At 41.3% G+C, this 21742-nt stretch overlaps 1 protein-coding gene across 2 annotated transcripts in view; it reads left to right on the top strand.

Moving 5' to 3' along the window:
• Positions 1-21742, top strand: part of Plce1 (phospholipase C epsilon 1) — a 234927-nt gene that overhangs the window by 166260 nt on the left and 46925 nt on the right. Inside the window, exons 5-10 of one of the 2 annotated variants that reach the window (XM_042689538.1) lie at positions 3798-4056; positions 5304-5509; positions 12166-12841; positions 16756-16938; positions 17893-18010; positions 18771-18873. In XM_042689538.1, coding sequence (XP_042545472.1) covers positions 3798-4056; positions 5304-5509; positions 12166-12841; positions 16756-16938; positions 17893-18010; positions 18771-18873 — 1545 coding nt within the window. Of the gene's footprint in view, positions 1-3797; positions 4057-5303; positions 5510-12165; positions 12842-16755; positions 16939-17892; positions 18011-18770; positions 18922-21742 lie in introns of both variants that reach the window. The other variant, XM_042689537.1, reaches the window with a different exon arrangement.

Raw genomic sequence — 21742 nt, 5'->3', positions numbered from 1 at the left:
TGGAACTGGATATTATCATGTTACGCAGAGTAAGCCAGACTCAGGAAGACATCTCCTGCATCTTTTGCTCATGTAGAATCTAGACTATTAAAAAGAAAAAGAAATGAAAGAATGACATGAATATAAAACAGGGACTGTTTGAGAGGAGAACCAGTCGGAAGGAGGAAGACACAGGTGATGACTATGATTGAGGTAATTTACATGCATGAAAATAGAATAATGAAGCCCATTAAAATTGTAAAAATATGTGTAATAATAAAGGGCAACAGGTAAGAAGAGTGCTAGAGGGGTGAATTTGATTCAGTTCATTAGATGCATAAATGGAAATATACTCTTTCTGCAGTTAATACAAGATAGTAAAAAAAAGGATTTTTATTTGATTCTCCAGGTCCCTATATAGGGATTTCAGGTTGGAAAAGTAGCAGAAGAGTGCCAGTTGCCCATCTAACAATAAATAAATAATTGATCTTCGCTGAAGTGTGTCCTTTACTGCCAAGTGTAGTTTGAGCTCACACAGGAGATTGTAAATGAGAATTGTATCTCATTCATTCCTTTGCTTCTTTATGTTTATACCTCTGCTTTACTGCCAGAAAAAATAAATTTTAAAGAAGAATTGTCACTGCTTTGTAATTCAGCTCCACTGCCTTCCAAAGCCACCCAACTGGCTCTCCCTCCAAACCTTAGTGATAGGCTGGAAGGTCCTGGGGCTTTCAGTCACTTTATAGTTAATAAGTAACCCATTCTCCATGCTAGTGCACATGAGTGAATCTCAGAAACAGGAGACTGTTTAAGAAAGAAAAGAATAGGTGAGGGGGAGTGGAGGGAATGGAACAAGGTGCTTCAAAGCACCTTGGTGGTATGGTTACTTATTTATTCAGTGCTTAAAAATAGGCAAACAAGCTGGATGCTGGTGGTTTATGGGAGTAATCCTAGCTACTCAGGAGGCTGAGATCTGAAGATTGAGGTTTGAAGCCAGCCCAGAAATAAGTATGTGAGACTCTTATCTCTTATTAACCAGGAAAAAGTCAAAAGTAGAGTAGGGCTCAAGTGGTAGCATGCTAGCCTGGAGCAGAAAAAAAAAATCAAAAGCAGGAGGCCAGGAGTTCAAGCTCCAATACTAGTACATACATATATAAAAGAAATTTTTTAAAATATATAAACATAAGCCAGGTGCCTGTGGCTCACACCTATAATCCTAGCTACTCAGGAGGCTGAGATCTGAGGATCATGGTTCAGAGCTAGCCCAGGCAGAAAAGTCTGTGAGACTCCTATCTCCAATAAACCACTAGAAAACCAGAAGTGGCGCTATAGCTCAAGCGGTAGAGCGGTCACCTTGAGCTGAAGAGTACAGGGATAGCGCCCAAGCCCAGAGTTCAAGCCCCATGCCCCCCCCAAATATATATATATATATATATATATATATATATATATATATATAAACACACACACATGCACACACACACACACACACACACACACACAATCAAGTGCCAGTGGCTCATACCTACAATCCTAGCCACTCAGGAGGCTGAGATGTAAGAATGGAGGTTCAAAGCCAAGCGAGGCAAAACATCTTGAGAGACCTTTTTTTTTTGAAGTATCACTTTTTTTTTATTTTGCTATTCTTACTTTGATTATAACTGAATGTCAACATTTTCTTTTTTCTTTCTTTTTTTTTGTCAGTCTTGGGGCTTGAACTCTGAGCTTGGGCACTGTCCCTCAGCTCTTCAGCTCAAGGCTAGCGCTCTACCACTTGAGCTACAGCACCACTTCCGGCTTTTTTCTTTTTGCTTATGTGGTGCTGAGGAATCGAACCTAGGGCCTCAGGCATGCAAGGCAAACTCTCTACCACTGAGCCACCTTCCCAACCCCTTGAGAGACTCTTATCTACAAATGTATCTTATCTCCAAATATAGCTCAAATGGTAGAGCACCAGCCATGGGAGAATAAAAGCTGAGAATAATAAGACCCTGAGTTCAAGCTCCAGTAATGTCACATACATATACATACACACACGTGCACACACAGAGCAAGGTTCAATAGCTGATGCTTCTAAGTCCAGCTACTTGGGGGGCAGAAATCAGGAGGAGCTCAATTTGAAGATATTCTAGAAAAAAAAAAAGGTTATCTCAACCAATAAGCTAGAAGTGGTGGTTCATATCTTTGGCTGCATGGAGATATGGGTTGGAGGATCATATTCTGAAGCTCCAGGTAAAAACTAAGAGACTATAGTCAAAAGAATAACAAAACAGAAGGATATAGAGTTGTGGCTTAAATGGTAGTGAGCATAAGACTCTTACTTCAGACCCCAATACTGAAAAAGAAATGCACAACAACTCTAACTGGTGCTGCGTACATACGTTAGAGAATTATAAAGAACCAAAGGGAAAGAGAACACCAGAGGCCCAGTGGGGGATGAGTGCTGTGTGCTGATGAAGAAAACCATTGGGGCTGTATCCATATTGCTTCTGTTTCACTTTTAAATCAGGGTGTGTGTCATGTTGTACTTTATGTCCTGTGGGTGTCCCATATGCCATATAGTGATTTTTTTTTTTTTTTTTGGGTCCGGTCGTGGGGCCTGAACTCTGGGCCTGGGTGCTGTCCCTCAGCTCTTCAGCTCAAGGCTAGCGCTCTACCACTTGAGCCACAGCGCCACTTCCGGCTTTTTTCTTTTTGCTTATGTGGTGCTGAGGAATCGAACCCAGGGCCTCAAACATGCAAGGCAAGTGCTCTACCACTGAGCCACCTTCCCAGCCCAACCATATAGTGATTTTTGAACCTACTCTAAATCAAAATTTTCTATCTGTCATTCAATTTAAAGCAACTTCCCTTTCCCACATTTCATAGCCCAAGTCTCAGAAACTTGTAGTAGGGTGGGAAGACATGTTTTGTCTTTCCTTTCCAATTCAGTTCCATTTGCCCTCATGGATACCCAGGTGGGTGGTAATGGGATTTCCAGCCCTGCTCCTTGGCCTCTTTAAGTCTCCCACTGCACTGTTACCTGGAAATATGCCATGGACTCTCTAGATGACCACTCACTCTGTACCCTCAGGGCCTAGCTCTGGATGTCTTTCCTCTCAGGCTCTTTCTGTGAGTCATTTTATTTATCAGAACCTTCCGGAAAGATTGGGCCCAACCTCCTGACTCCATGTCTACTCCATACTCACAGGAGATGAGAGTACTTTGTCCTTCCATCTCCACAGATGCAGGACACATCTCCTAGGATTGCCATAGTTAACATCTGAAACCTCAGAAGAGATTTCCTGCCTTGCTGTGCTCCCACACACACAGATTCATACCCATGTTCCCACCCATGTAATGGGTACATGAAATGATTTATGACTTCCTTTTGTTCTATAACTGTAAATGTTTCACAGTGGAACATTACATGCCTTGAATCTGTGTGGAGTCATGCCACTCATATCTGGCTCAGAATAATAATGACTTTCTTATTTCCTTTAAAGAAGAGTTACTATTGTACATCAACATTACATTATGGGTGCCTTTTAGCTATGACTTCCAGAAAAGCCCAAACTTAACATTCAGGTGCCTACCTTCTATAATCAGCCTGGTTTTGTATATATCTTTTGTTATTTAATTTTGTGTTTTCATTTTTGGAAAACATGATATTCCTATCACTGGAGAAGTCAATGGAAACAGGAATCCTAAATAGATATTAATAAGTCAACATACAATTTGAAGGTTGAGAAAATGAATTTCTGTGGAATTCAGACTGTTTAATTCAGCTCCTTTGTGTCTCTTTCAGTCTGGATAAAAATGTCACTTATTTTCAACAGGTCAAGAAAAGTTTTAAAAATGTGGCAGTTCATGGACCAGTCTGACATTGAGACTATGCGGAGCCTGAAGGACGCCATGGCTCAGCATGAGTCCTCCCTGGAGTACAGGAAGGTGGTGACGCGGGCACTGCACATCCCAGGTTGTAAGGTGGTTCCCTTCTGTGGCGTGTTTTTGAAGGAGCTCTGTGAAGTGCTTGACGGAGCCTCTGGCCTCCTAAAGCTTTGCCCACGGTACAACTCCCAGGAAGAGGCTTTAGAGGTAAGGTTCTGGGGTGCTCTTGCTGCCACCTGTCTTACCAGTCCCTGACTATCCTCACCAAGTCCACAATAGTCCTTGTTATGTTGTTTTGGAAGTCGCAGATTGGTTCTCAAAAGTTCTGGAGAAGACAGTGCCAGTGAGCAATGCTTGAGGCTTGATAGTGTTGGGTTAGGTTTGATGGACTGTGTTCACTACAAGTGGAAAGAGTATTGTTTTCTAGTTTTTATTTGGAAGGCTGATGTGTTTTTCTCATTGTTTGGGAATGTCTAGCTACAGAAGGTAAAGTCAAGTGAGAGGCTTCACTTTTCCCAAGTCAGTGAGAGAAAGGGTGGGATAGGTCAGTGCTCCTTGTTTTCAAGCTGTGTGGGCAGAGCTGAAGGAAGCCAGGGCCTTGTCTAAAGATACTCTCCAGGCTTCTGACCTCACTGCCCCTGTCCTCCAAGGCCCGTTGCCTTTTGTTCTTGACCCTGGAAATGGAGAAGATGGTGTGAGTTTTGACTGAGTGTACTGGTTGCCGGAGAGAGGGGGACGTTGAGCAACTAGAAGGAAAAGATAAAGTGGTTAAAAAGAATTTAATGGAACCTTTGAGGCATTCCATACCTGGAACGGCTCAGGTCATTCTTGTCATTAGTAACAGCATTTATTACTGACCCTTGTCTGTCTGTCTGTCTGTCTGTCTGTGTCTGTGTCTGTGTCTCTCTGTCTCTCTGTCTCTCTGTCTCTGTCTCTCTCTCTGTCTCTGTCTCTCTCTCTCTGTCTCTCTCTCTCTCTCTCTCACACACACACACACACACACACACACACACACACACACACACAGCTTTTCTTAATGCTCCCTTTAGGGCCAGTCATTTCATCTTGTTTCAAAGAGTAGTATACTTTTACCAGGGTTTTTTTAATTGTAGTTCTCAGTATAAGGATAAAATAACTCGGCCATCCTCTTTGAAGTGCCTAATGCTCTCCCTAGGGAATCCTGGAATAATATTGCTTTTTGTGTTTTAAATGTGAAATAGAGTGTTGATTCGTGGAGTGACAAAAGTTGTTTGGCAGAAATAAGTGTGAGTTTTGGTATTTTTCACGTGGTGAAGTGGAAAAAAAAATGTTTTCCCTGGAGGTTCTTGTTTTCTTTCCAATAAAATAGGCACAGATGCTGTTATTTATTGCTATTATGATTTAGTTCCCCTAGCCAAGTGGGTTATTCAGACATTTTAAGTTGAAATAGCAGATTCTTGGTCTTTTCCTGACAGTTTGTAGCAGATTACAGTGGGCAAGATAATTTCTTGCAACGAGTGGGACACAATGGCTTGAAGAACTCAGAGAAGGAGTCCACCGTCAACAGCATCTTCCAGATCATCAGGAGCTGCAGCCGAAGTCTGGAGACAGAAGAGGAGGACAGCGCCAGCGAAGGGGACAGCTCTAGGAAGAATTCCTTGAAGGATAAAACCCGATGGCAGTAAGTTTAACAGATCAAGCAGGGAGAGTGTGCATGTCTTCTCTTTTCCTGTTAAATAGGGTACCTCCCCCCTCCCCCCACCCCTGCTACTTCAATTAAGTTTCACATGAATGCCTTTAAAAACCACCATTTTTGCCTGTTAGCCATGCTTCTTTAACCCTTCAAACCTTACCAATTTGGAGTTCAAATTTTACCTTTCCATTTTGCTACTTTGTTCAAAATTAATGTTCACAGTCTTAACTCCTTGCCATCTGTTTTCTTTCTTTTTTTAAGGTAAAGATGAGATTTATTATTTTTAATGTACTTGGTCTGGGTGATCAGTATTTATAGTTGTCAGTATTTATAGCAGCTTCGCACAAACTCTAGTTAATTGTAAGTTGAAGGTTTAGGGACTTCATTTGGAGAAACACTATGCTAGGCACTTGCAGTCATCCCTAGTCATACAAGGGACCATGGTTGTTTGGTATTCAGTAGCTCTCTATCAGCAAAAAGTGCAGCCTGGCTAGACACGCTCATCCCTAGCAGGTGAAATGAGAGAAATCCAGGAGGTTAGGCATCTTCAAGGCCTTTTTACTACTCATAATCAAACCTAACCTCCAATGAAGAACCTAGCCCAGATGGAGGGGTCCCTTTCAGAGAAAGGCTGTATTTGTAATCACAAGTGATGCTTGCAGGTGTCTGGGGTCCAGATACATGTAGATGTATGTTTAAAAGACATTGTTGCAAGGTACCAGTGACTCATGCCTATAATCCTAGCTACTCAGGAGGCTGAGATCTGAGGATCATGGTTCAAAGCCAGCCTGGGCAGGAAAGTCTGTGAGACTCTTATCTCCAATAAACTACTAAGAAAAAGCTTGAGGTGGTTGTTGTGGCTGAAGTGGTAGAGTACTAGCTTTGAGCACAAAGAGGCTCAGGAACAGCACCCAGGCCCTGAGATTAAGCCCCAGGACTTACAAAAAAAAAGATATTGCTGTTCATTTTGTAGGGCATGTACATGTTCTATCTACACTGGAAAGGCTATGTTTGTCAAACATTATTTCTTTGGAATTGTGCTAGACCCTTAGAGCTGTTTATGATGAGAATAAAAACTCAGAGTGCAAACAGGAGTTGGCACTCTCCTTTATACATCTCAGTATGCTTTGTTTTTATTTTCCAGCAATAGGCCCACCCATAGTCTTATGTGTCTATGAGTTAAACGTATTCACACAGACATAGCTTTTATTCTTCATGTTGGTAAATGATTTTAAAAATTATTATAAATGAATATTATAGGCCATGTGAAATATAACTGGAATATTTCTAGAATCAATGCTTGTCAGGGTACAGTAGCTTATTTGGAGAAATTGGGTATAAACAAATACCCAATTGTGCCGATCAAGAGCTCAGCCTTGCAGTCACATTGCCTGGGACTGAGTCTCAGCACCACTACTTATTATTGTATCACTTGGGTAGGTCTGCTTAATCTTACTAAGCCTCCGTTTTGTAAATTGAGAATGATATTTTGCCACATGGGATTGATAGGAGGATGGTGTGAAACAGTGCCTGCAAATGAAACAAAACACCCGGCTTGTTATAAATGCTATATAAATGGTGGCTATTGTAATTCATGTCTGTCGTCCCCTGCTCGAGTGCTAAGCTAAGGCTGTGTATATGAACACTTAAGTGTGGCACCATTGCAGGAGTGACCCTCAGTTACACCCATACCCTCCCTGCAGAGTTGTATTCTCCTTAGAGACATGCCTAGAAGGTAGTCTAACCCCACAGGGATAGAAAATAAGGAAGCTAAGCATAAAAAAGAAGAAAAGATAATAGTTGCCAGGATTAATCACACACTCTCATAGACACAAAATAATAAAATGATTTTTTAAAAGAGTAATTGTTGGGTACTGGTGGCTCACACTTGTAATTTTAGCTACTCAAGAGGCTGAGATCTAAGGATCATGGTTTGAAGCCAGCCTGGGCAAGAAAGTCTGAGACTCTTATCTCCACCGAACCAGCAAAAAAAACAGAAGTGGAGCTGTGGTCCAAGTGGTAGCATTAAGAAAAAAAATCTCAGGGACAGTGCCCAGGCCCTATGTTCGAACCCAGAACAGGCACACGCGTGTGTGTGCGTGTGCGCACGTGCACACACACACACACACACACACACACACACACACACACAAATTTATTTTTGAAAGAAGATGTACAAGCAAGACCCAACCTTACAGACACATCACAACCTCTCATCTACAACTGACTACTTAGTCTGCCAGTCCTGTCCTTACCATAGCCTCCCTCCCCAGCTTTGCTGGTGATGGAACACTATTTCTCTCCCTTTCTCTCTCCTTAGCCAACACCTGACAGTCCTGCTGTGACCTATAACAAAGAGAGCACTCTTCCCACTATCTGCACACTTAGCTTTGTTTATTACTTCAGTCGTAACTTGAAACTTATTCATCATTTTGCAAAGAAGCAGTGTTTGCTTGGGTGGTTTTGTTTTATAATGCTGACTTTGTAAACACAATCCAGACAATAATATTAGCAATATTTATGATGCTAATATTTACTGAGAGCCTGTTTTAAGCAAAGACTGTCCTAAATACTTGCATGTATTAAATGATTTAGTTTTCTCAGGATCTCACAGTTATCAGAGCCAGGATTCACGCTGGCTTAAAAGTTTATGTACTAGGCTGGGAAGGTGGTTCAGTGGTAGAGTGCTTGCCTCGCATACATGAGGCCCTGGGTTTGATTCCCCAGCATCACATAAGCAGAAAAAAGCCAGAAGTGGTGTTGTGGCTCAAGTGGTAGGGTGCTAGCCTTGAGCTGTAATGCTGAGGGACAGCGCCCAGGCCCAGAGTTCAAACTCCATGACCAATTTAAAAAAAAAAAAAAGTTTATGTACTACCCAGATAGGATTTAGATGACATCTGTAATTGAGAAAAATCAATTGAAAGCAAGAAGAGAGCTTTAACAACACTAGATTCTTATCACAGGGGATACTTACAGAAAGTCATTTGGAAAAGATAATTTTTTCTGTCTTAAAATATTAAATTCAGTCTTATCTGTCACTTGATAATTTATATTCAAGTAATCATATTATACGAAGCCTATCTTCATTAACTTCATTCTTTGTAACAAAGAAAATATATAACCAGGTTGACAATAGCCCTTTGTCTTTGTGTGTGTGTGTGTGTGTGTGTGTGTGTGTGTGTGTGCGTGTGTGCGCGCGCGCGCGCCAGTACTGGGGCTTACTGAGCCTAGGCCCTGTTACCCAGCTTTCTCCACTCAAAGCTGGCACACCATCTCTTGAGCCCCAGCACTACTTCTGGCTTTTTGGTGATTAATTCAAGATAATAGTCTCACAGACTTTCCTGCCCAGCTGGAGATTGCCCTTTGTCATCTAATACAAGATTTTTATCAGGGGACATTAGAAAAGTGTTGTCCATTTATGGTTTCCAAATGAAAGAGGCTGTAGATGCTCTTTGGGGACAGTGTAAAAAAACAACCCGCCTTCTATTTTCCTTCCTTGGTTCTAAGGCAAATGTCTTATACGTGATAAGGCATATCACATGTCATTGTTGGCTAATCACATCTGTGATCTTTGATTAACATTATTTGGCTCCTAAATATTAACGTTCCACCTCATTTCTGCTTGTAAATCCACAGAAAATCCTCTCTTGAGAGAATCAGGCTCAGAGCTGCGTAAAATTCACCCTTGTCATCTAAGAGACAAAAGCTACTAGTAGTTTCCTGCCTGAAATGAATTTATTTCATTACAAACAATTGTCAGTTTTATTTTGGAAATTAGTCCCTGGATATGAATGCTTTTTAATGGAATTATTCCCATCTGGCATTAGTTCCTTTTGTAATCTAAAATAAAAACTGACGCCAAGAAAGGCAGTGACCCTCTCTTCCAGCTTGCATCGCCTCTGAGACAGCAACTGTCTCCACAAAAGCCTTCTCAGTTTTCACTATGGAATATAGGAACATGCCATTTCTCATGCTAAAATAAAATCTGAAATTTTATGTAGAAATTAGCATAGATTATGTTTTAACTAGTACTGGCGCTCTCCAAATGAACCTTTGCTGCTCTTAAAATGACAAAAAAAAAAAAAAAGAAAAAAAAAAGTGTGATATGGAGAATGTGGGAATGGTCCCAGAGAAAAACTTGGAAGATGCTTCTGAAGAAAGCCTGTCTAGGGAAACAGCTGGTTTGGTTCAGCCTGGAGAAGAGAAAGTAGTGAAGGAATAGAAGGAATGAAGTTCATCTCCCTATATTTAATTACAGTGGTGTGTTTTATTGAGCCAGATCCTGGGCTGAGTGCTTTCAAGTGTTGTCTTGTTTGGTCTTCAACCTCTTCATCATCTCTGGGAGATGAGCATTGTTATTTTGCTATTTACAGATAAGTGAAGTATAGCTCAGAGAGTGCTAATGTTTTGGCCGAGTCATGCAGCAAACAGGTGGTAAGAGCTGAACAATTAGGTCTGGGGTGAACACAGAAGGCATGTTCTTAACCACATACTGCAAGTATGAGACAGTCATGTTAGTGAATGGAAGCAATGATTTTTCCACGGTAACTGAGCTAAGTTACACAACCAAGACTTTAAAAAAAAATTATGAAGTGTAACATTAAGGACATGTCTCTGTTGGGCAGGTTCCTGCCAACGTGGCTCCATATAAAGGGAGCAGTAATGTCCCCTTGCCTTCCCCTTGCCAGATCTTCCTGATAATCCGAGTCCAGACTCAGTGAAGGGAATTCACTGAACTTCCCATTCAGACAAGAATTTTTAATGTGTGTGTCTGTGTTGTACACATACATGCAAGGTGAACATCTAAGTGTGTCAAGAATTGTTCTTGCTTATTTGGCCTCCATAACTGTGTTTCCCAGCAAATGGCTTCAAACTAATCTTATTTTAGTTTATTTTGTTGACCATGGTGCTTGAACTCAGGGCCTGGGCGCTATGAGTTTTTTTCACTGATGGCTAGTGCTCTACTACTTTGAGCCACAGCTCCACTTCAAGTTTTCTGATAGTTAATTGGAGATAAAAGTCTCATGGACTTCCCTGCCTTTGTTGGCTTTGCACAGCCTCAAATCTCAGCCTCTTGAGTAGCTAAGATTATAGGAAACGAGCCAGCAGCACTCAGTTCATATCTTATTTTTACTAGAGCTACCTCTCAGGCAATTAGTTGCTAAATCTTACCGAATTTTGCCCTAGTAAATTTAGGTCATGGCTTTTGTTTATGATTTAATGGAAAGGCAAACAACTGTAATGATCCCAGGCTCTAGAGTTAGTAGACCAAACAAAATGCCACCTTAGCTAGTCCTCTTCAGAGTTGTGTAACTTTGACTTCTCCTGTCTGAAACTAAAACTTTAAAAGCAAAAAAAAAAAAAAAAAGATAAAAATTACTTCACAAGTATGATCTATATAGTGTAAATATCTATATAAACTTTTTAACAGAGTTCCTAAGAGAGAAAACTGATCTACAATAAAGATTATTATTGTTGATAATAAAATGTAATAGCTTATTAATTCTTTTCTTATGCCAATAGTCAAGTGCTATGCTAAATGTAAGATTGTTGAGTCTGGGAAGGTGGCTCAGTGATAAAGTGCTTGCATGAGGCCCTGGATTCGATTCCTCAGCACCACATAAGCAGAAAAAGCCGGAAGTGGTGCTGCGGTTCAAGCGGTACAGCGCTCACCTTAAGCTGAAGAGCTGAGGAACAGCACCCAGGCACAAAGTTCAGGCCCCAGACTGACAAAAAAAAAAGATTGTTGAATGCTGTCCTTAAAAAATTACCCTGTGTCAGGTACTGGTGCTGTGCCACTTACAACCCTAGCTACTCAGGAGGCTGAGATCTAAGGACCACAGCTCAAAGCCAGCCGAAGGAAAATCTGTGAGTCGTTTAAATAGGGATACAGGTGGACCCATTGCAACAATGAGAAGTACAAGTCGTTATGTCGAAAACGAACTTTACAACTTTGGTGGGGGTGGGGAAGGATTGGGGGGGACGGGGGAAGGCTGGGAAGAGATGTGAAGGGTAAACAAAGGAGGCTACAATGCTTGATAAGAAATGTACTCATTATCTTGCCCAGGTAATTGTAACCCCTCTGTACAGTATTTTCACAATAAAAAATAAATAAAATTTTAAAAAAGAATCTAAAAAAAAAAATTAACCACCAGAAAACTGGAAGTGGAGTTGTGGCTCAAAGTGGTAGAGCTCTAGCTTTGAGCAAAAGAACTCAGGGACAGCGCCCAAGCCTTGAGTTCAAGTTCCACAACCAACAGGAAAAAGAAAATTACCCGGACTGGGAATGTGGGTTAGTAGTGGAATGCTTGCCTAGCGTGCATGAAGCCCTGGATGCGATTCCTCAGTACCATATAGACAGAAAAAGCCAGAAGTGGCCCTGTGGCTCAAGTGGTAGAGTGCTAACCTTGAACACAGAGAGGCTCAGGAATGACGCCCAGGCCCTGAGTTCAAGCCCCAGAATTGGCAAATTAATTAAATAATTAATTTAAAAAAACACTTACTCCATGATGGTGTTTTCTATTTCCTCTACTAATTCAAATTCCTAACAGGAAGAGAATTGAAGTCCAGGGTGAGTGGAAGAGCTCTGTGTTACTCTCCTTTGTGATTAAAAGACAGACCAAATTTGTGTCTATCTCTATCAGGTTTATAATCGGAGACTTGTTGGATTCAGAAAATGACATCTTTGAGCGCTCTAAAGAATGTGACCCTCACAGATCAGAAGAGGCACAGAAGGCCTTTGACCATGGGACAGAGCTCATCCCATGGTATGTGCTGTCCATCCAAGCGGATGTGCACCAGTTCCTGCTGCAGGGGGCCACGGTCATCCACTACGACCAGGACTCACACCTCTCTGCCCGCTGCTTCCTTCAGCTGCAGCCTGACAATAGCACTTTGACCTGGATAAAGCCCCCTACTGCCTCGCCTGCCAGTGCAAAAGCCAAGTGTGGAGTGCTAAGTAACACAGCTGAGCCTGGCAAGTTCCCATTATTGGGCAATACTGGGTTAAGTGGCCTGGTGGAGGGAGTCTTGGATCTATTTTCAGCCAAGGCTGTGTACATGGGACACCCTGGCATTGATATACACACTGTGTGTGTTCAGAACAAACTAGGTGGCATGATCCTGTCAGAGACTGGTGTGACACTGCTATATGGCCTTCAGACCACGGACAATAGATTACTACACTTTGTGGCACCAAAGCATACAGCTAAAATGCTCTTCAGCGGATTATTGGAACTCACTAGAGCTGTGAGAAAGATGAGGAGGTTTCCTGACCAAAGACAGCAGTGGCTGCGGAAACAGTATGTCAGCCTCTATCAGGTAAGGGTGTTGGCCACCCTTCTCGTTGGAATAGTGTAATTCTGAGAGCACACACTTGGCTTTTAGACTACCCTAGCTGTGTAATTTGGGGCAGATTTTACATCATCTCTCTGTTCATGATTCTCTTATCTAGAGAGTAGAAATGATAGCAATGCCTGTCCATAGGATGTCTGTCTTCAAGAATTAGCTGAGTCGGATGTGGTGCTGTGGCTCAAGAGGTAGAGCGTTCGCCTTGAGCTGAAGAGCTCAGGGACAGTGCCCAAGCCCAGAGTTCAAGCCCCACAACCGACCAAAAAAAAAAAAAAGTTAAAGAATTAGCTGAGTCAATATGCATAAAGCCACAATGTAAATCCATATGATGTAAAGAATAGTGTCTGCTCATGGTGGATCCTATTACTACTTTGGATGCCAATAGTATAGTTCTCCTGTCTAGAAAAAAAAAAAACAATAACTACATTTCAGACTGAAGATTTCATTTGAAAGCATTATCTGAAGGCTTTTATTGTTAATTAGTGACTGGCTGACATATTGGAGATCTTTCTTTGGAAATTGAAATGGTGATTCATCACATAGCATATTAGGTGAATTCTTTAACTTCCTACATATTGATCTCCAATGGTAGAGCTTTTTAAGGTTAAAAGAAACTTTCCCAAATGAGGGATAATTCTTACCTGCAGTTCTCTCTCACCAGATTTGTGGTGGCAACAACCTTCAGTAGGCATTTTCTCACAGTTTGCTGCTTAAATTGAGTGAGCTTCTCATTAACCCTGAATCACCAATTATTTAAACCAAAACTCCAGCTGTGGTTGGGTGACAGGCTGGGATAAACAAGATGATAAACAGAGGCACAGGCCTACACAGAGTAGTGTGCTTGTTTGAGGAACGTGCAGGTTGCTGGAAAAACAAGTGATAAGCCCCACTACAAAGTGGCACAGTTGAAATGACATTGTCAAAGGAGTGGTATTGAAGTATCCAGTTTTTCTGTTACGTTTTTCTATGTAGATGAAAAATTTTATCATTTTTAGTATCACAAATAGAACTGTGACTTAAATTACTTTTGGCTAATCTCACATTCTTTTTACAGTTGCAACATGTTTTTTGCTCCTCCTGCCCATCCTAGGACATATAGACATATATAACACACCCCCCACTCTTCTTTTTTGAAGTATTGGGGTTTGAACTCATAGCCTCAGGCTTACTCAGTTTGATTTTGTGGCTGGTATTCTACCTCTTGAGCAGTGTCTCCAGCCTGCTTTTTATTGGTTATTTCAGAGATGGAGACTTGCAGACTTTTCTAGCCAGGCTGGCTGGCCTTGAACCACAATCCTCTGGATCTTAGGTTCTTGAGTACCTGCTGTTACAGACATGAGCCACCAGCACCTGGCACAATGCCCCATTTTTACCTTTGCCCTGTACTTGCACAGTGATTATATCTTGAATAATTAACTTCATGAATCGATAAGCAGATAGTCCTACCTATTCAAGTATGCTAATGCTCCATAGCACAAAGACACTTTTAGTTAACTCATCTAAAATGGAAACAAAAACAACAACTTCCTTTTATACTCCACAGGGAGACACCATGTGGTTGCTATTTGGAAGAAATCTTCAAGAGCTATTATGCATATTGATTTTAAATCAGAATTCTTCCTTAGTCTTCCAGAATCATCAAAATCCATTAAACATGGACATAAACCAGTCTTAAAACTTCATTACATTCCTTGTCACAAATGCTATGTGATTTAATTATTCCCATTTGTTTCTTGTCAAGCTTAAGTAACTGGATTGACACATAAGAGATACAGTAAATAAACTAAAACGAAAGGTCATTTGAACTCTCACATTCCCATTATGTAGTTGTGTTGATGTGGAAAGGCTCTCCGTCACTACCATGTCATCATTCGCTGTGTTTAGACAGTTGGACAATCTGATATGTGTTACCCTGCCCTTCATTTTGAGAAAGTTTGCCCTCCACAAAGTAAATGGTGCTCCAGAAAGCAAGGTAACAATATGTGATTTCAATGATAAAGTGAAAATTGGATATTTGTTGAAATGCAGATGTCTTTAGAAGTTTGATGGCATAGTGGGAAAAGTAAATTGAGCATCCTCAGGATAGTACTGAGCACTTGGTTTTTTCCTCAGTGTCGGTGTCCTTTGGAACCACGAACCTGTTGGTCCCAGGCACCTTTTGTGCTTGGATTCCCATTTATTCTTGCAACCTTCAGGATCCTCTTCCTGGTCACACACACAACGGTAGTTCTAGCTCCTCAGGAGGCTGAGACAGGAGGATCTCAAGTTTGATGCCAGCCTGGGCCACAGAGGCTTTGTCTAAAAAAAAAAAAAAGTTGGGGCTGGGAATGTGGCTCAGCGGTAGAGTGCTTGCCTTGCATGCTTGAGGCCCTGTGTTCGATTCCTCAGCACCACATAAGCAAAAAGAAAAAAGCCGGAAGTGGCACTGTGGCTCAAGTAGTAGAGCTGAAGAGCTGAGGGACAGTGCCCAAGCCCAGAGTTCAGGCCCCACAACTGGACCGCCCCCCCCCAAAAAAAAAAGTTTTATAGGAGGAGGAGAGATTCTGTATTGGATGATGTTTCTCAAAGGAAAATGTTTCACTTGGATTGGAAGATTCCTCCAGGGTATATCCAGTGAAAAGGAGATATTTAAAGTAAAATTCATGTATGATAGAGTTGGGAGAAATAGATAATGAACAGGAAGAAGTTACAGATGTCCCATTATTAGGAGTCACCTCAAGATTGCTATATCAAATACCCAAGTTACTCAGCATCCTGGAACCATAGCAGGAGATAGGAGATAGAATTCACAGTTTAAGTCATAAAATCAGAGAGTCATTGAATATGAGGAGGAAGGAGTAAGCAAGAATGTACATATACACATACACACAAATCTTTATTACTTGTATATTATCTGCAGTACAGCAAACTATTTTGCCAGTACTTCCTTGAAATTACAAAGATTCCATTGGAGTAAAGGCAGTAAAAGGAAATTAATTTTTTGAGGTACTGATGATTCACCCAGGGTTTGTGCGTAATATGCAAGCTCTCTACAACTGAGTTATACTCTTAGTCTTTGGAAATTCATGTTAAAGAAACCCTTTCATACAATGTGTGAAATATCATCAATACTGTCTTTAATTCATTTGTGTCTTTCTGTGCATTTGTTAACTGACTTTCCTGACTCCTGGACACAATCATTAATTATAATTGAATGAATAAGTGCTTGCCATTGGCTTTATAAAAGATAGTACCCAGAGTTTCCCTGACAGCAGAAAGCATTGTAAGTCATTGCCTCCCCCCTGGATGCCCATCGCATCATAATCTGCATGGTTTTCTCCATCCTATGGGCTCTTATTTATCTTCAGCTTTCAATAGCTCAAGTGGATGGCAGCTCAACTCTTTGAAGAACTCCCCAGGGCCCTCCAAAGTGAATTTCTCATGGGCCACATGCCCTTTATTTCAAGTCAGACTTTCCCATGCATCAAACTAAGTGAGAAATCTACTGGGTATGATACAATAACAAACAAAAAGAAGTAAGTTTTACCTGAGTAAAATTAACACTCTATTCTTCGCCACAACACCACCAAGTCTCACAAAGCTCGGATTTTCAGAGTTTTATGAAAATGTCCTAGCTGGTCCTGAGATCAGGATGGAAAGTAGCTTTTTTCTCAGTTGATTGGTTAACTGAAATTGCTCAAGGATAAGACAAGGGATAAGACACTGGGAGTTCTGAGTGTTAGGGAACAGAGTGGCGAGGTGGGGGGAGGCTGGGGAAGGGTGCTAGATCATATATCTTCTCTGGTGGCCTTTGCTCTTCCATCTCTGAGATGATTGTGGTAATGTTTACTTCTCCTTTGCTTGATGCTTCCCTCCTTATGGACTGAGCATATGGTTCTTTACAGGAGGATGGTCGGTATGAAGGCCCAACTTTAGCTCATGCTGTGGAGTTGTTTGGTGGCAGACGGTGGAGTACCCGGAATCCCAGCCCTGGGACATCTGCAAAAAATGCTGAGAAGCCCAACATGCAGAGAAACAACACCCTAGGCATAAGTGCCACCAAGAAAAAGAAGAAAATCCTCATGAGGGTAAAGTGTTGCTTGTTTATTAAGCCTTAGATCTATCTAGCCTTCCAGGATGATTGTGTGGTCTACAGCCTCATAACCCCTTCAGGTTATGTGAGCTGGGGACAAGATGAGGTCGAAAACAGATCATCAAAGGAGCTGCCACATGCTTCCTGGGTGGCCAGGCCCAGTGCCAGGAGTCAAGTCAGAAAAGGGAGAAGAGTTTCTTAGAAGGACACAGGGCAGTTAAGTGGTGTGTATTCTAATAAGAGTCATTGTTCAATCATCTGCACAGTGACATGGGAGCATAGCAAAGGAAAATATGAGGCTTAGAGGCAGACAGTGAAGACCTAAGAGCAGTTGACACATGGGTCTTGAAGGGCGTGGAAGAGTTTACCAAGCACAAACTACAAAGCAAAAAAATCCCTGGCAGAGACAGCAAGATGCCTAAGAGGCTTTGCTTGTGAGAAGAAAGCAGACTGGATGGCTGGAACATGAGTTCTGTGATGGCCAAAGAATGACTAGAAAATAGTAGAGGTCGAGTTTTGAAGGCCCGTTGTGTTGTATGAGGCATACAATTTAAAATATATCATTATGTATATAAATTGTGTCATATAATATATATATTATCACTATGACATGATATTGACTTCATGGCTATCTAAAAAACATCCCACTCTGTGTCTATACATGGTGCTGATGCTTAGTTGACTTTCATCTGCTTCACAATTATGTGTGAACACAGAAGATACAGAGGTAGGGTGCCTCCTCTTTTCTGCCTCTCATCCTGAGGAGTTTCGATAGTAGAGCACACAGGATAGATAATGTGATGTGGGAATACTGGATCAACATAATATCTTTACTGCTCTCACCAGGAAGAGACAGTATTGAAGGTGGGTTGGTGAGAAAATAGTGACCTGCCTGGACTAAAGCAGGTCTGACACAGGCTAGGAGCCATGGTGAGCTTTGTGTTCCCAGGGGGAGAGTGGAGAGGCCACGGACGATGAGATGGTGACCCGAAAGGCTAAAGTGTACAGAGAGTGTCGAAGCCGAAGCGGTTCTGATCCTCAGGATATTAACGAACAGGAAGAATCAGGTAAGGCAGCTTGTTCACATCCAAGACTTTTCTGTTAGTTTTATGGAGAAAATAGGCATTTAGTCTCAAGCTGGTGAATTTAATATTATGGGCACTGCTATCAAAACTCTCACAACCATATGATGAAACCCAACCCCTAGAGGCACTTTCTGCTAACACACTGTACTTAGAAGAACATTCTCATTAAATTGCCGTCGCTAGGCTAGGAATGTGACTTAGTGGTAGAGTGCTGGGCTAGGAATGTGGCTTAGTGGTAGAGTGCTTGCCTCCTGTGCATGAAACCTTGGGTTTGATTCCTCAGTACCAAATACACAGAAAGCTGGGAGTAGCACTGTGGCTCAAGTGGTAGAGTGGTAGCCTTGAGCAAAAAGAAGCTCAAGGACAGTACCCAGACCCAGAGTTCAAGCCCCAGGACTGGCAAAAAAAAAATTGCCATCATCATCCGGGAGTTTTAGAAGTATAGGGTATAAATTGATGGATTGGACCAGTAATTCAAACCTGGCAGAATGAGAATCAATCTGAATGTTCCAGCCACTCCCAGGACAAACTGACTTAGGTATTAGGAATTGGGCATTGTATATTTTTCTTAAGGTCCCCAGATGATTTTGATGCATGGCCAGTTCAAAGTCTGTCATCAAAATACTTGAATGCTTCTTATATAGAAATCAGCTGCATAATTGGTTTGCTCAGACACCAAGAGGTTTCTCAGGTGTGTAGTTTAATCGAGTGATTGTCTCTTTTCCGCCCTTCCTACTCACAGAAGCAAATGCCATTGCTAGCCCTCCCAACCCTTCCAGAAGGGCTCACTCTTTGACCACGGCTGGGTCCCCCAACTTGTCTGCTGGAACATCATCTCCCATCAGGCCAGTCTCCTCCCCTGTGCTGTCTTCTTCAAACAAGAGTCCATCCAGGTGGGGCCTTAACATGATAAAACAGAAGGGCCTTTCACACCATTGCACTTGTGAGGAAGGGCATGTGGAACGATTGTGTCTAATTTTGACTTACAGTTAAGTTGAAAACTATTCACACACACAAATTTTAAATGATGTTGTTTTGATTCTATGTACCTGTCTTTTCATATTACTCTTGTGACACCAACAACCCCCTCACCAGAGCTGAGTGGCAGTAATAAAACCCAAACTGTGATTCTCTCTGTCTATAGTGTAGCCACTAATCACATACGGATATTTAAATTAATTACAATTAAATTAGAATGGAAGTTCAGTCAGTCACATTTCAAATGCTCTACCACCCTAAATGGCTAGTGGTTATCACATTGAATGCTGTGAGAGCATTTCTGCCAGTGTAAAAAGCTCTATTAGAAGCCAGGCACCAGTGGCTCATGCCTGTAATCCTAGCTACTCAGGAGGTTGAGATCTGAACATCGCAGTTCAGTTTGAAGCCAGCCCAAGCAAAATAGGCTGTGAGACTCTTATCTTCAATAAACTACACAGAAAAAGCTGAAAATGATGCTGTAGCTCAAGTGGTAGAGCTCGCCTTGAACACAAAGAGGCTTGGGGACAGCTCCCAGGCCCTGAGTTAAAGCCCAGGATTGGGGGAAAATATTCTGTTGGAGAGCACTGCTCTAAATGAAAAATAAATTAAATACAATGTAAGCTACCTGACACTTTGCTAATTGGTGAAATACATTTAATATTTTTCTCACAGATCAGAAAAGTTATACATGCCTAGAGAAATGAATACAAACTTTGCAGCAAGGTAGAGGTGTTTATATAAGGTGCTAAAGCTGGTATTATAGAAAATTATCATTTATGGGCCATACAAGTTACACACTAAAATAAAATCTTCTCTCTCAAAAGAAAAAAACATATTAAAATGAAAGGCTTCTAAAAGGAATCATAATGCTACTCCATCTCCCTGTACCCCACATAAAAGCTAAAGAATTAGATTGCAGACAGAGCCAGATTAACAGCCATTGTTCACATTATTACACAGTGTAATAGGCCTGAGCACACATTGGCTTTGGAAATGTTGATTTCACAGACAGGAGCAGGAACCACTCTATCTCTGTCTCTGTCTCTCTCTTCATCTCTCTCTCTCCCTGTCTCTGTCTCTATCTCTCTGTCTCTGTCTCTCTTTCTCTCTGTCTCTCAGCAACACTCTATTGAAAAGAACTCTACAGTAAATTATCTGCTAAAGGGGATTCTTTCACAATGTGAGTAATGGACTTAGCCTCTACGCTTTCTACAGTCACGTTCACAATTGGTGAAAATGAGTCAAGGCTCTAATGGGGATTCTTCCTGCTATGCTTGTAACACTTCTATAAATTAGATTTGAAACAAAGCTAGAGGTTACAAAGAGTTTGAATTCTTTATATTTGCAGCCTCTGCAGGATCTTAAACACATAAGATAGCCAGACGACCTGGATTAAGTGACTTTTGCCTTTATTTCAGTCACTTATAAGCAGGAAAAGGAAAGACATAGTAAGAGAGGAATATCTTTTGAAAGAGAACACGGACTGATCCAAGGTCAGAAGGCCCAAACCCCAGGAATACTGGGGTCAGTGTCCCCTGAAATGCTGCAAAACAGAAAAAAAACAAGGCAAAAAAGGTGTCAGCCTTTAAATGAGAAAGTAAAACTGAACCCTATTTCTAGTGGGAAAAAGAGTGGATAGGTGTTCACTAGAGTTAGAGAGAAATGGGTACCTCAGAAAGGTCTGTACTGGCAACTAGCAGGAAGGACAACAGGGAATTTGCTTGTTGAAATCCAAATGATGGCTCCACCTTTCTCCTCTTCCCGGACCTACATCCTGTGTTCCCCACATTGAGTTTCAACAACTATGTCTATCTGTAATGCTCTTCCATGAAGTAACCTTCAGCTGTCAACAGGAAATAGTTTCCCATGAGCAAACAGCATTAGCAGGGTTGAATGAGGACTGCTGTACTGCTGTATATATATATATATATATATATATATATATATATATATATATATATATTCCTATACCTATATATTTGAAATTTTGTTTACTATTCTGTTGGGGACTCAGTATAGAAAATAATGTAAAATAGCAAGACCAATTTTTTGACTGAGTTGACTGATATTTTTATAGTGAATGGATACAGCCTTGGCAGGTGCAGACATAATCCTTGGCAGGGTTGGCGTCTTTCCATTCTTAATATTTTTCTGACTCACATTTTCCATTAATATTAAAAGCTCTTCCTTGTTTTCATTGAAGAACTGGTTAAGAAAGGAAAAAGAAATGACATGGGCACACTCAAAACTTTCCTCTTAATTGTGTTTGTATAATTTAGAAAAGAGAACAGAACAGGCATTATTTCCCATAGATAATGATTAATTTTGGACCCTTTTTTTGTGCCAGTACTGGGGCTTGAACTCAAAGCCTGAGCATTGCCTCTTAGAATGTTTGCTCAAGGTTGGCACCCCACCACTTGAGCTACAGCTCCACTTTTGGCTTTTTGGAGGTTAGTTGGAAATAAGAGTCTCACAGAATTTTCCACATGGACTGGCTTTGAACTGTGATCCTTAGATCTCATCCTCCTGAGGAGCTAGGATTACAGGCCTGAGCTTCCAGTGCCTGGCTTAGACTCACTTTAGATTACTTTTTTCATCAACCCCAAACTTAAGAGGTCTTCTTCCACATTGATCTGTGCTTACAAGTAACTGTTGATTAATAAAAGAATATTAATGTCAATGTTATGCCCTTATTAAGTTGTCTAAAAATACGAAGTGGTTCCAATACACAATACA

This window comes from Dipodomys spectabilis, unplaced genomic scaffold, assembly GCF_019054845.1.
Source record: "Dipodomys spectabilis isolate Male_0828 unplaced genomic scaffold, ASM1905484v1 ptg000125l, whole genome shotgun sequence".
NCBI classification, from domain to species: Eukaryota; Metazoa; Chordata; class Mammalia; order Rodentia; family Heteromyidae; genus Dipodomys; species Dipodomys spectabilis.
This window is presented reverse-complemented; position numbering and strand designations above follow the sequence as displayed.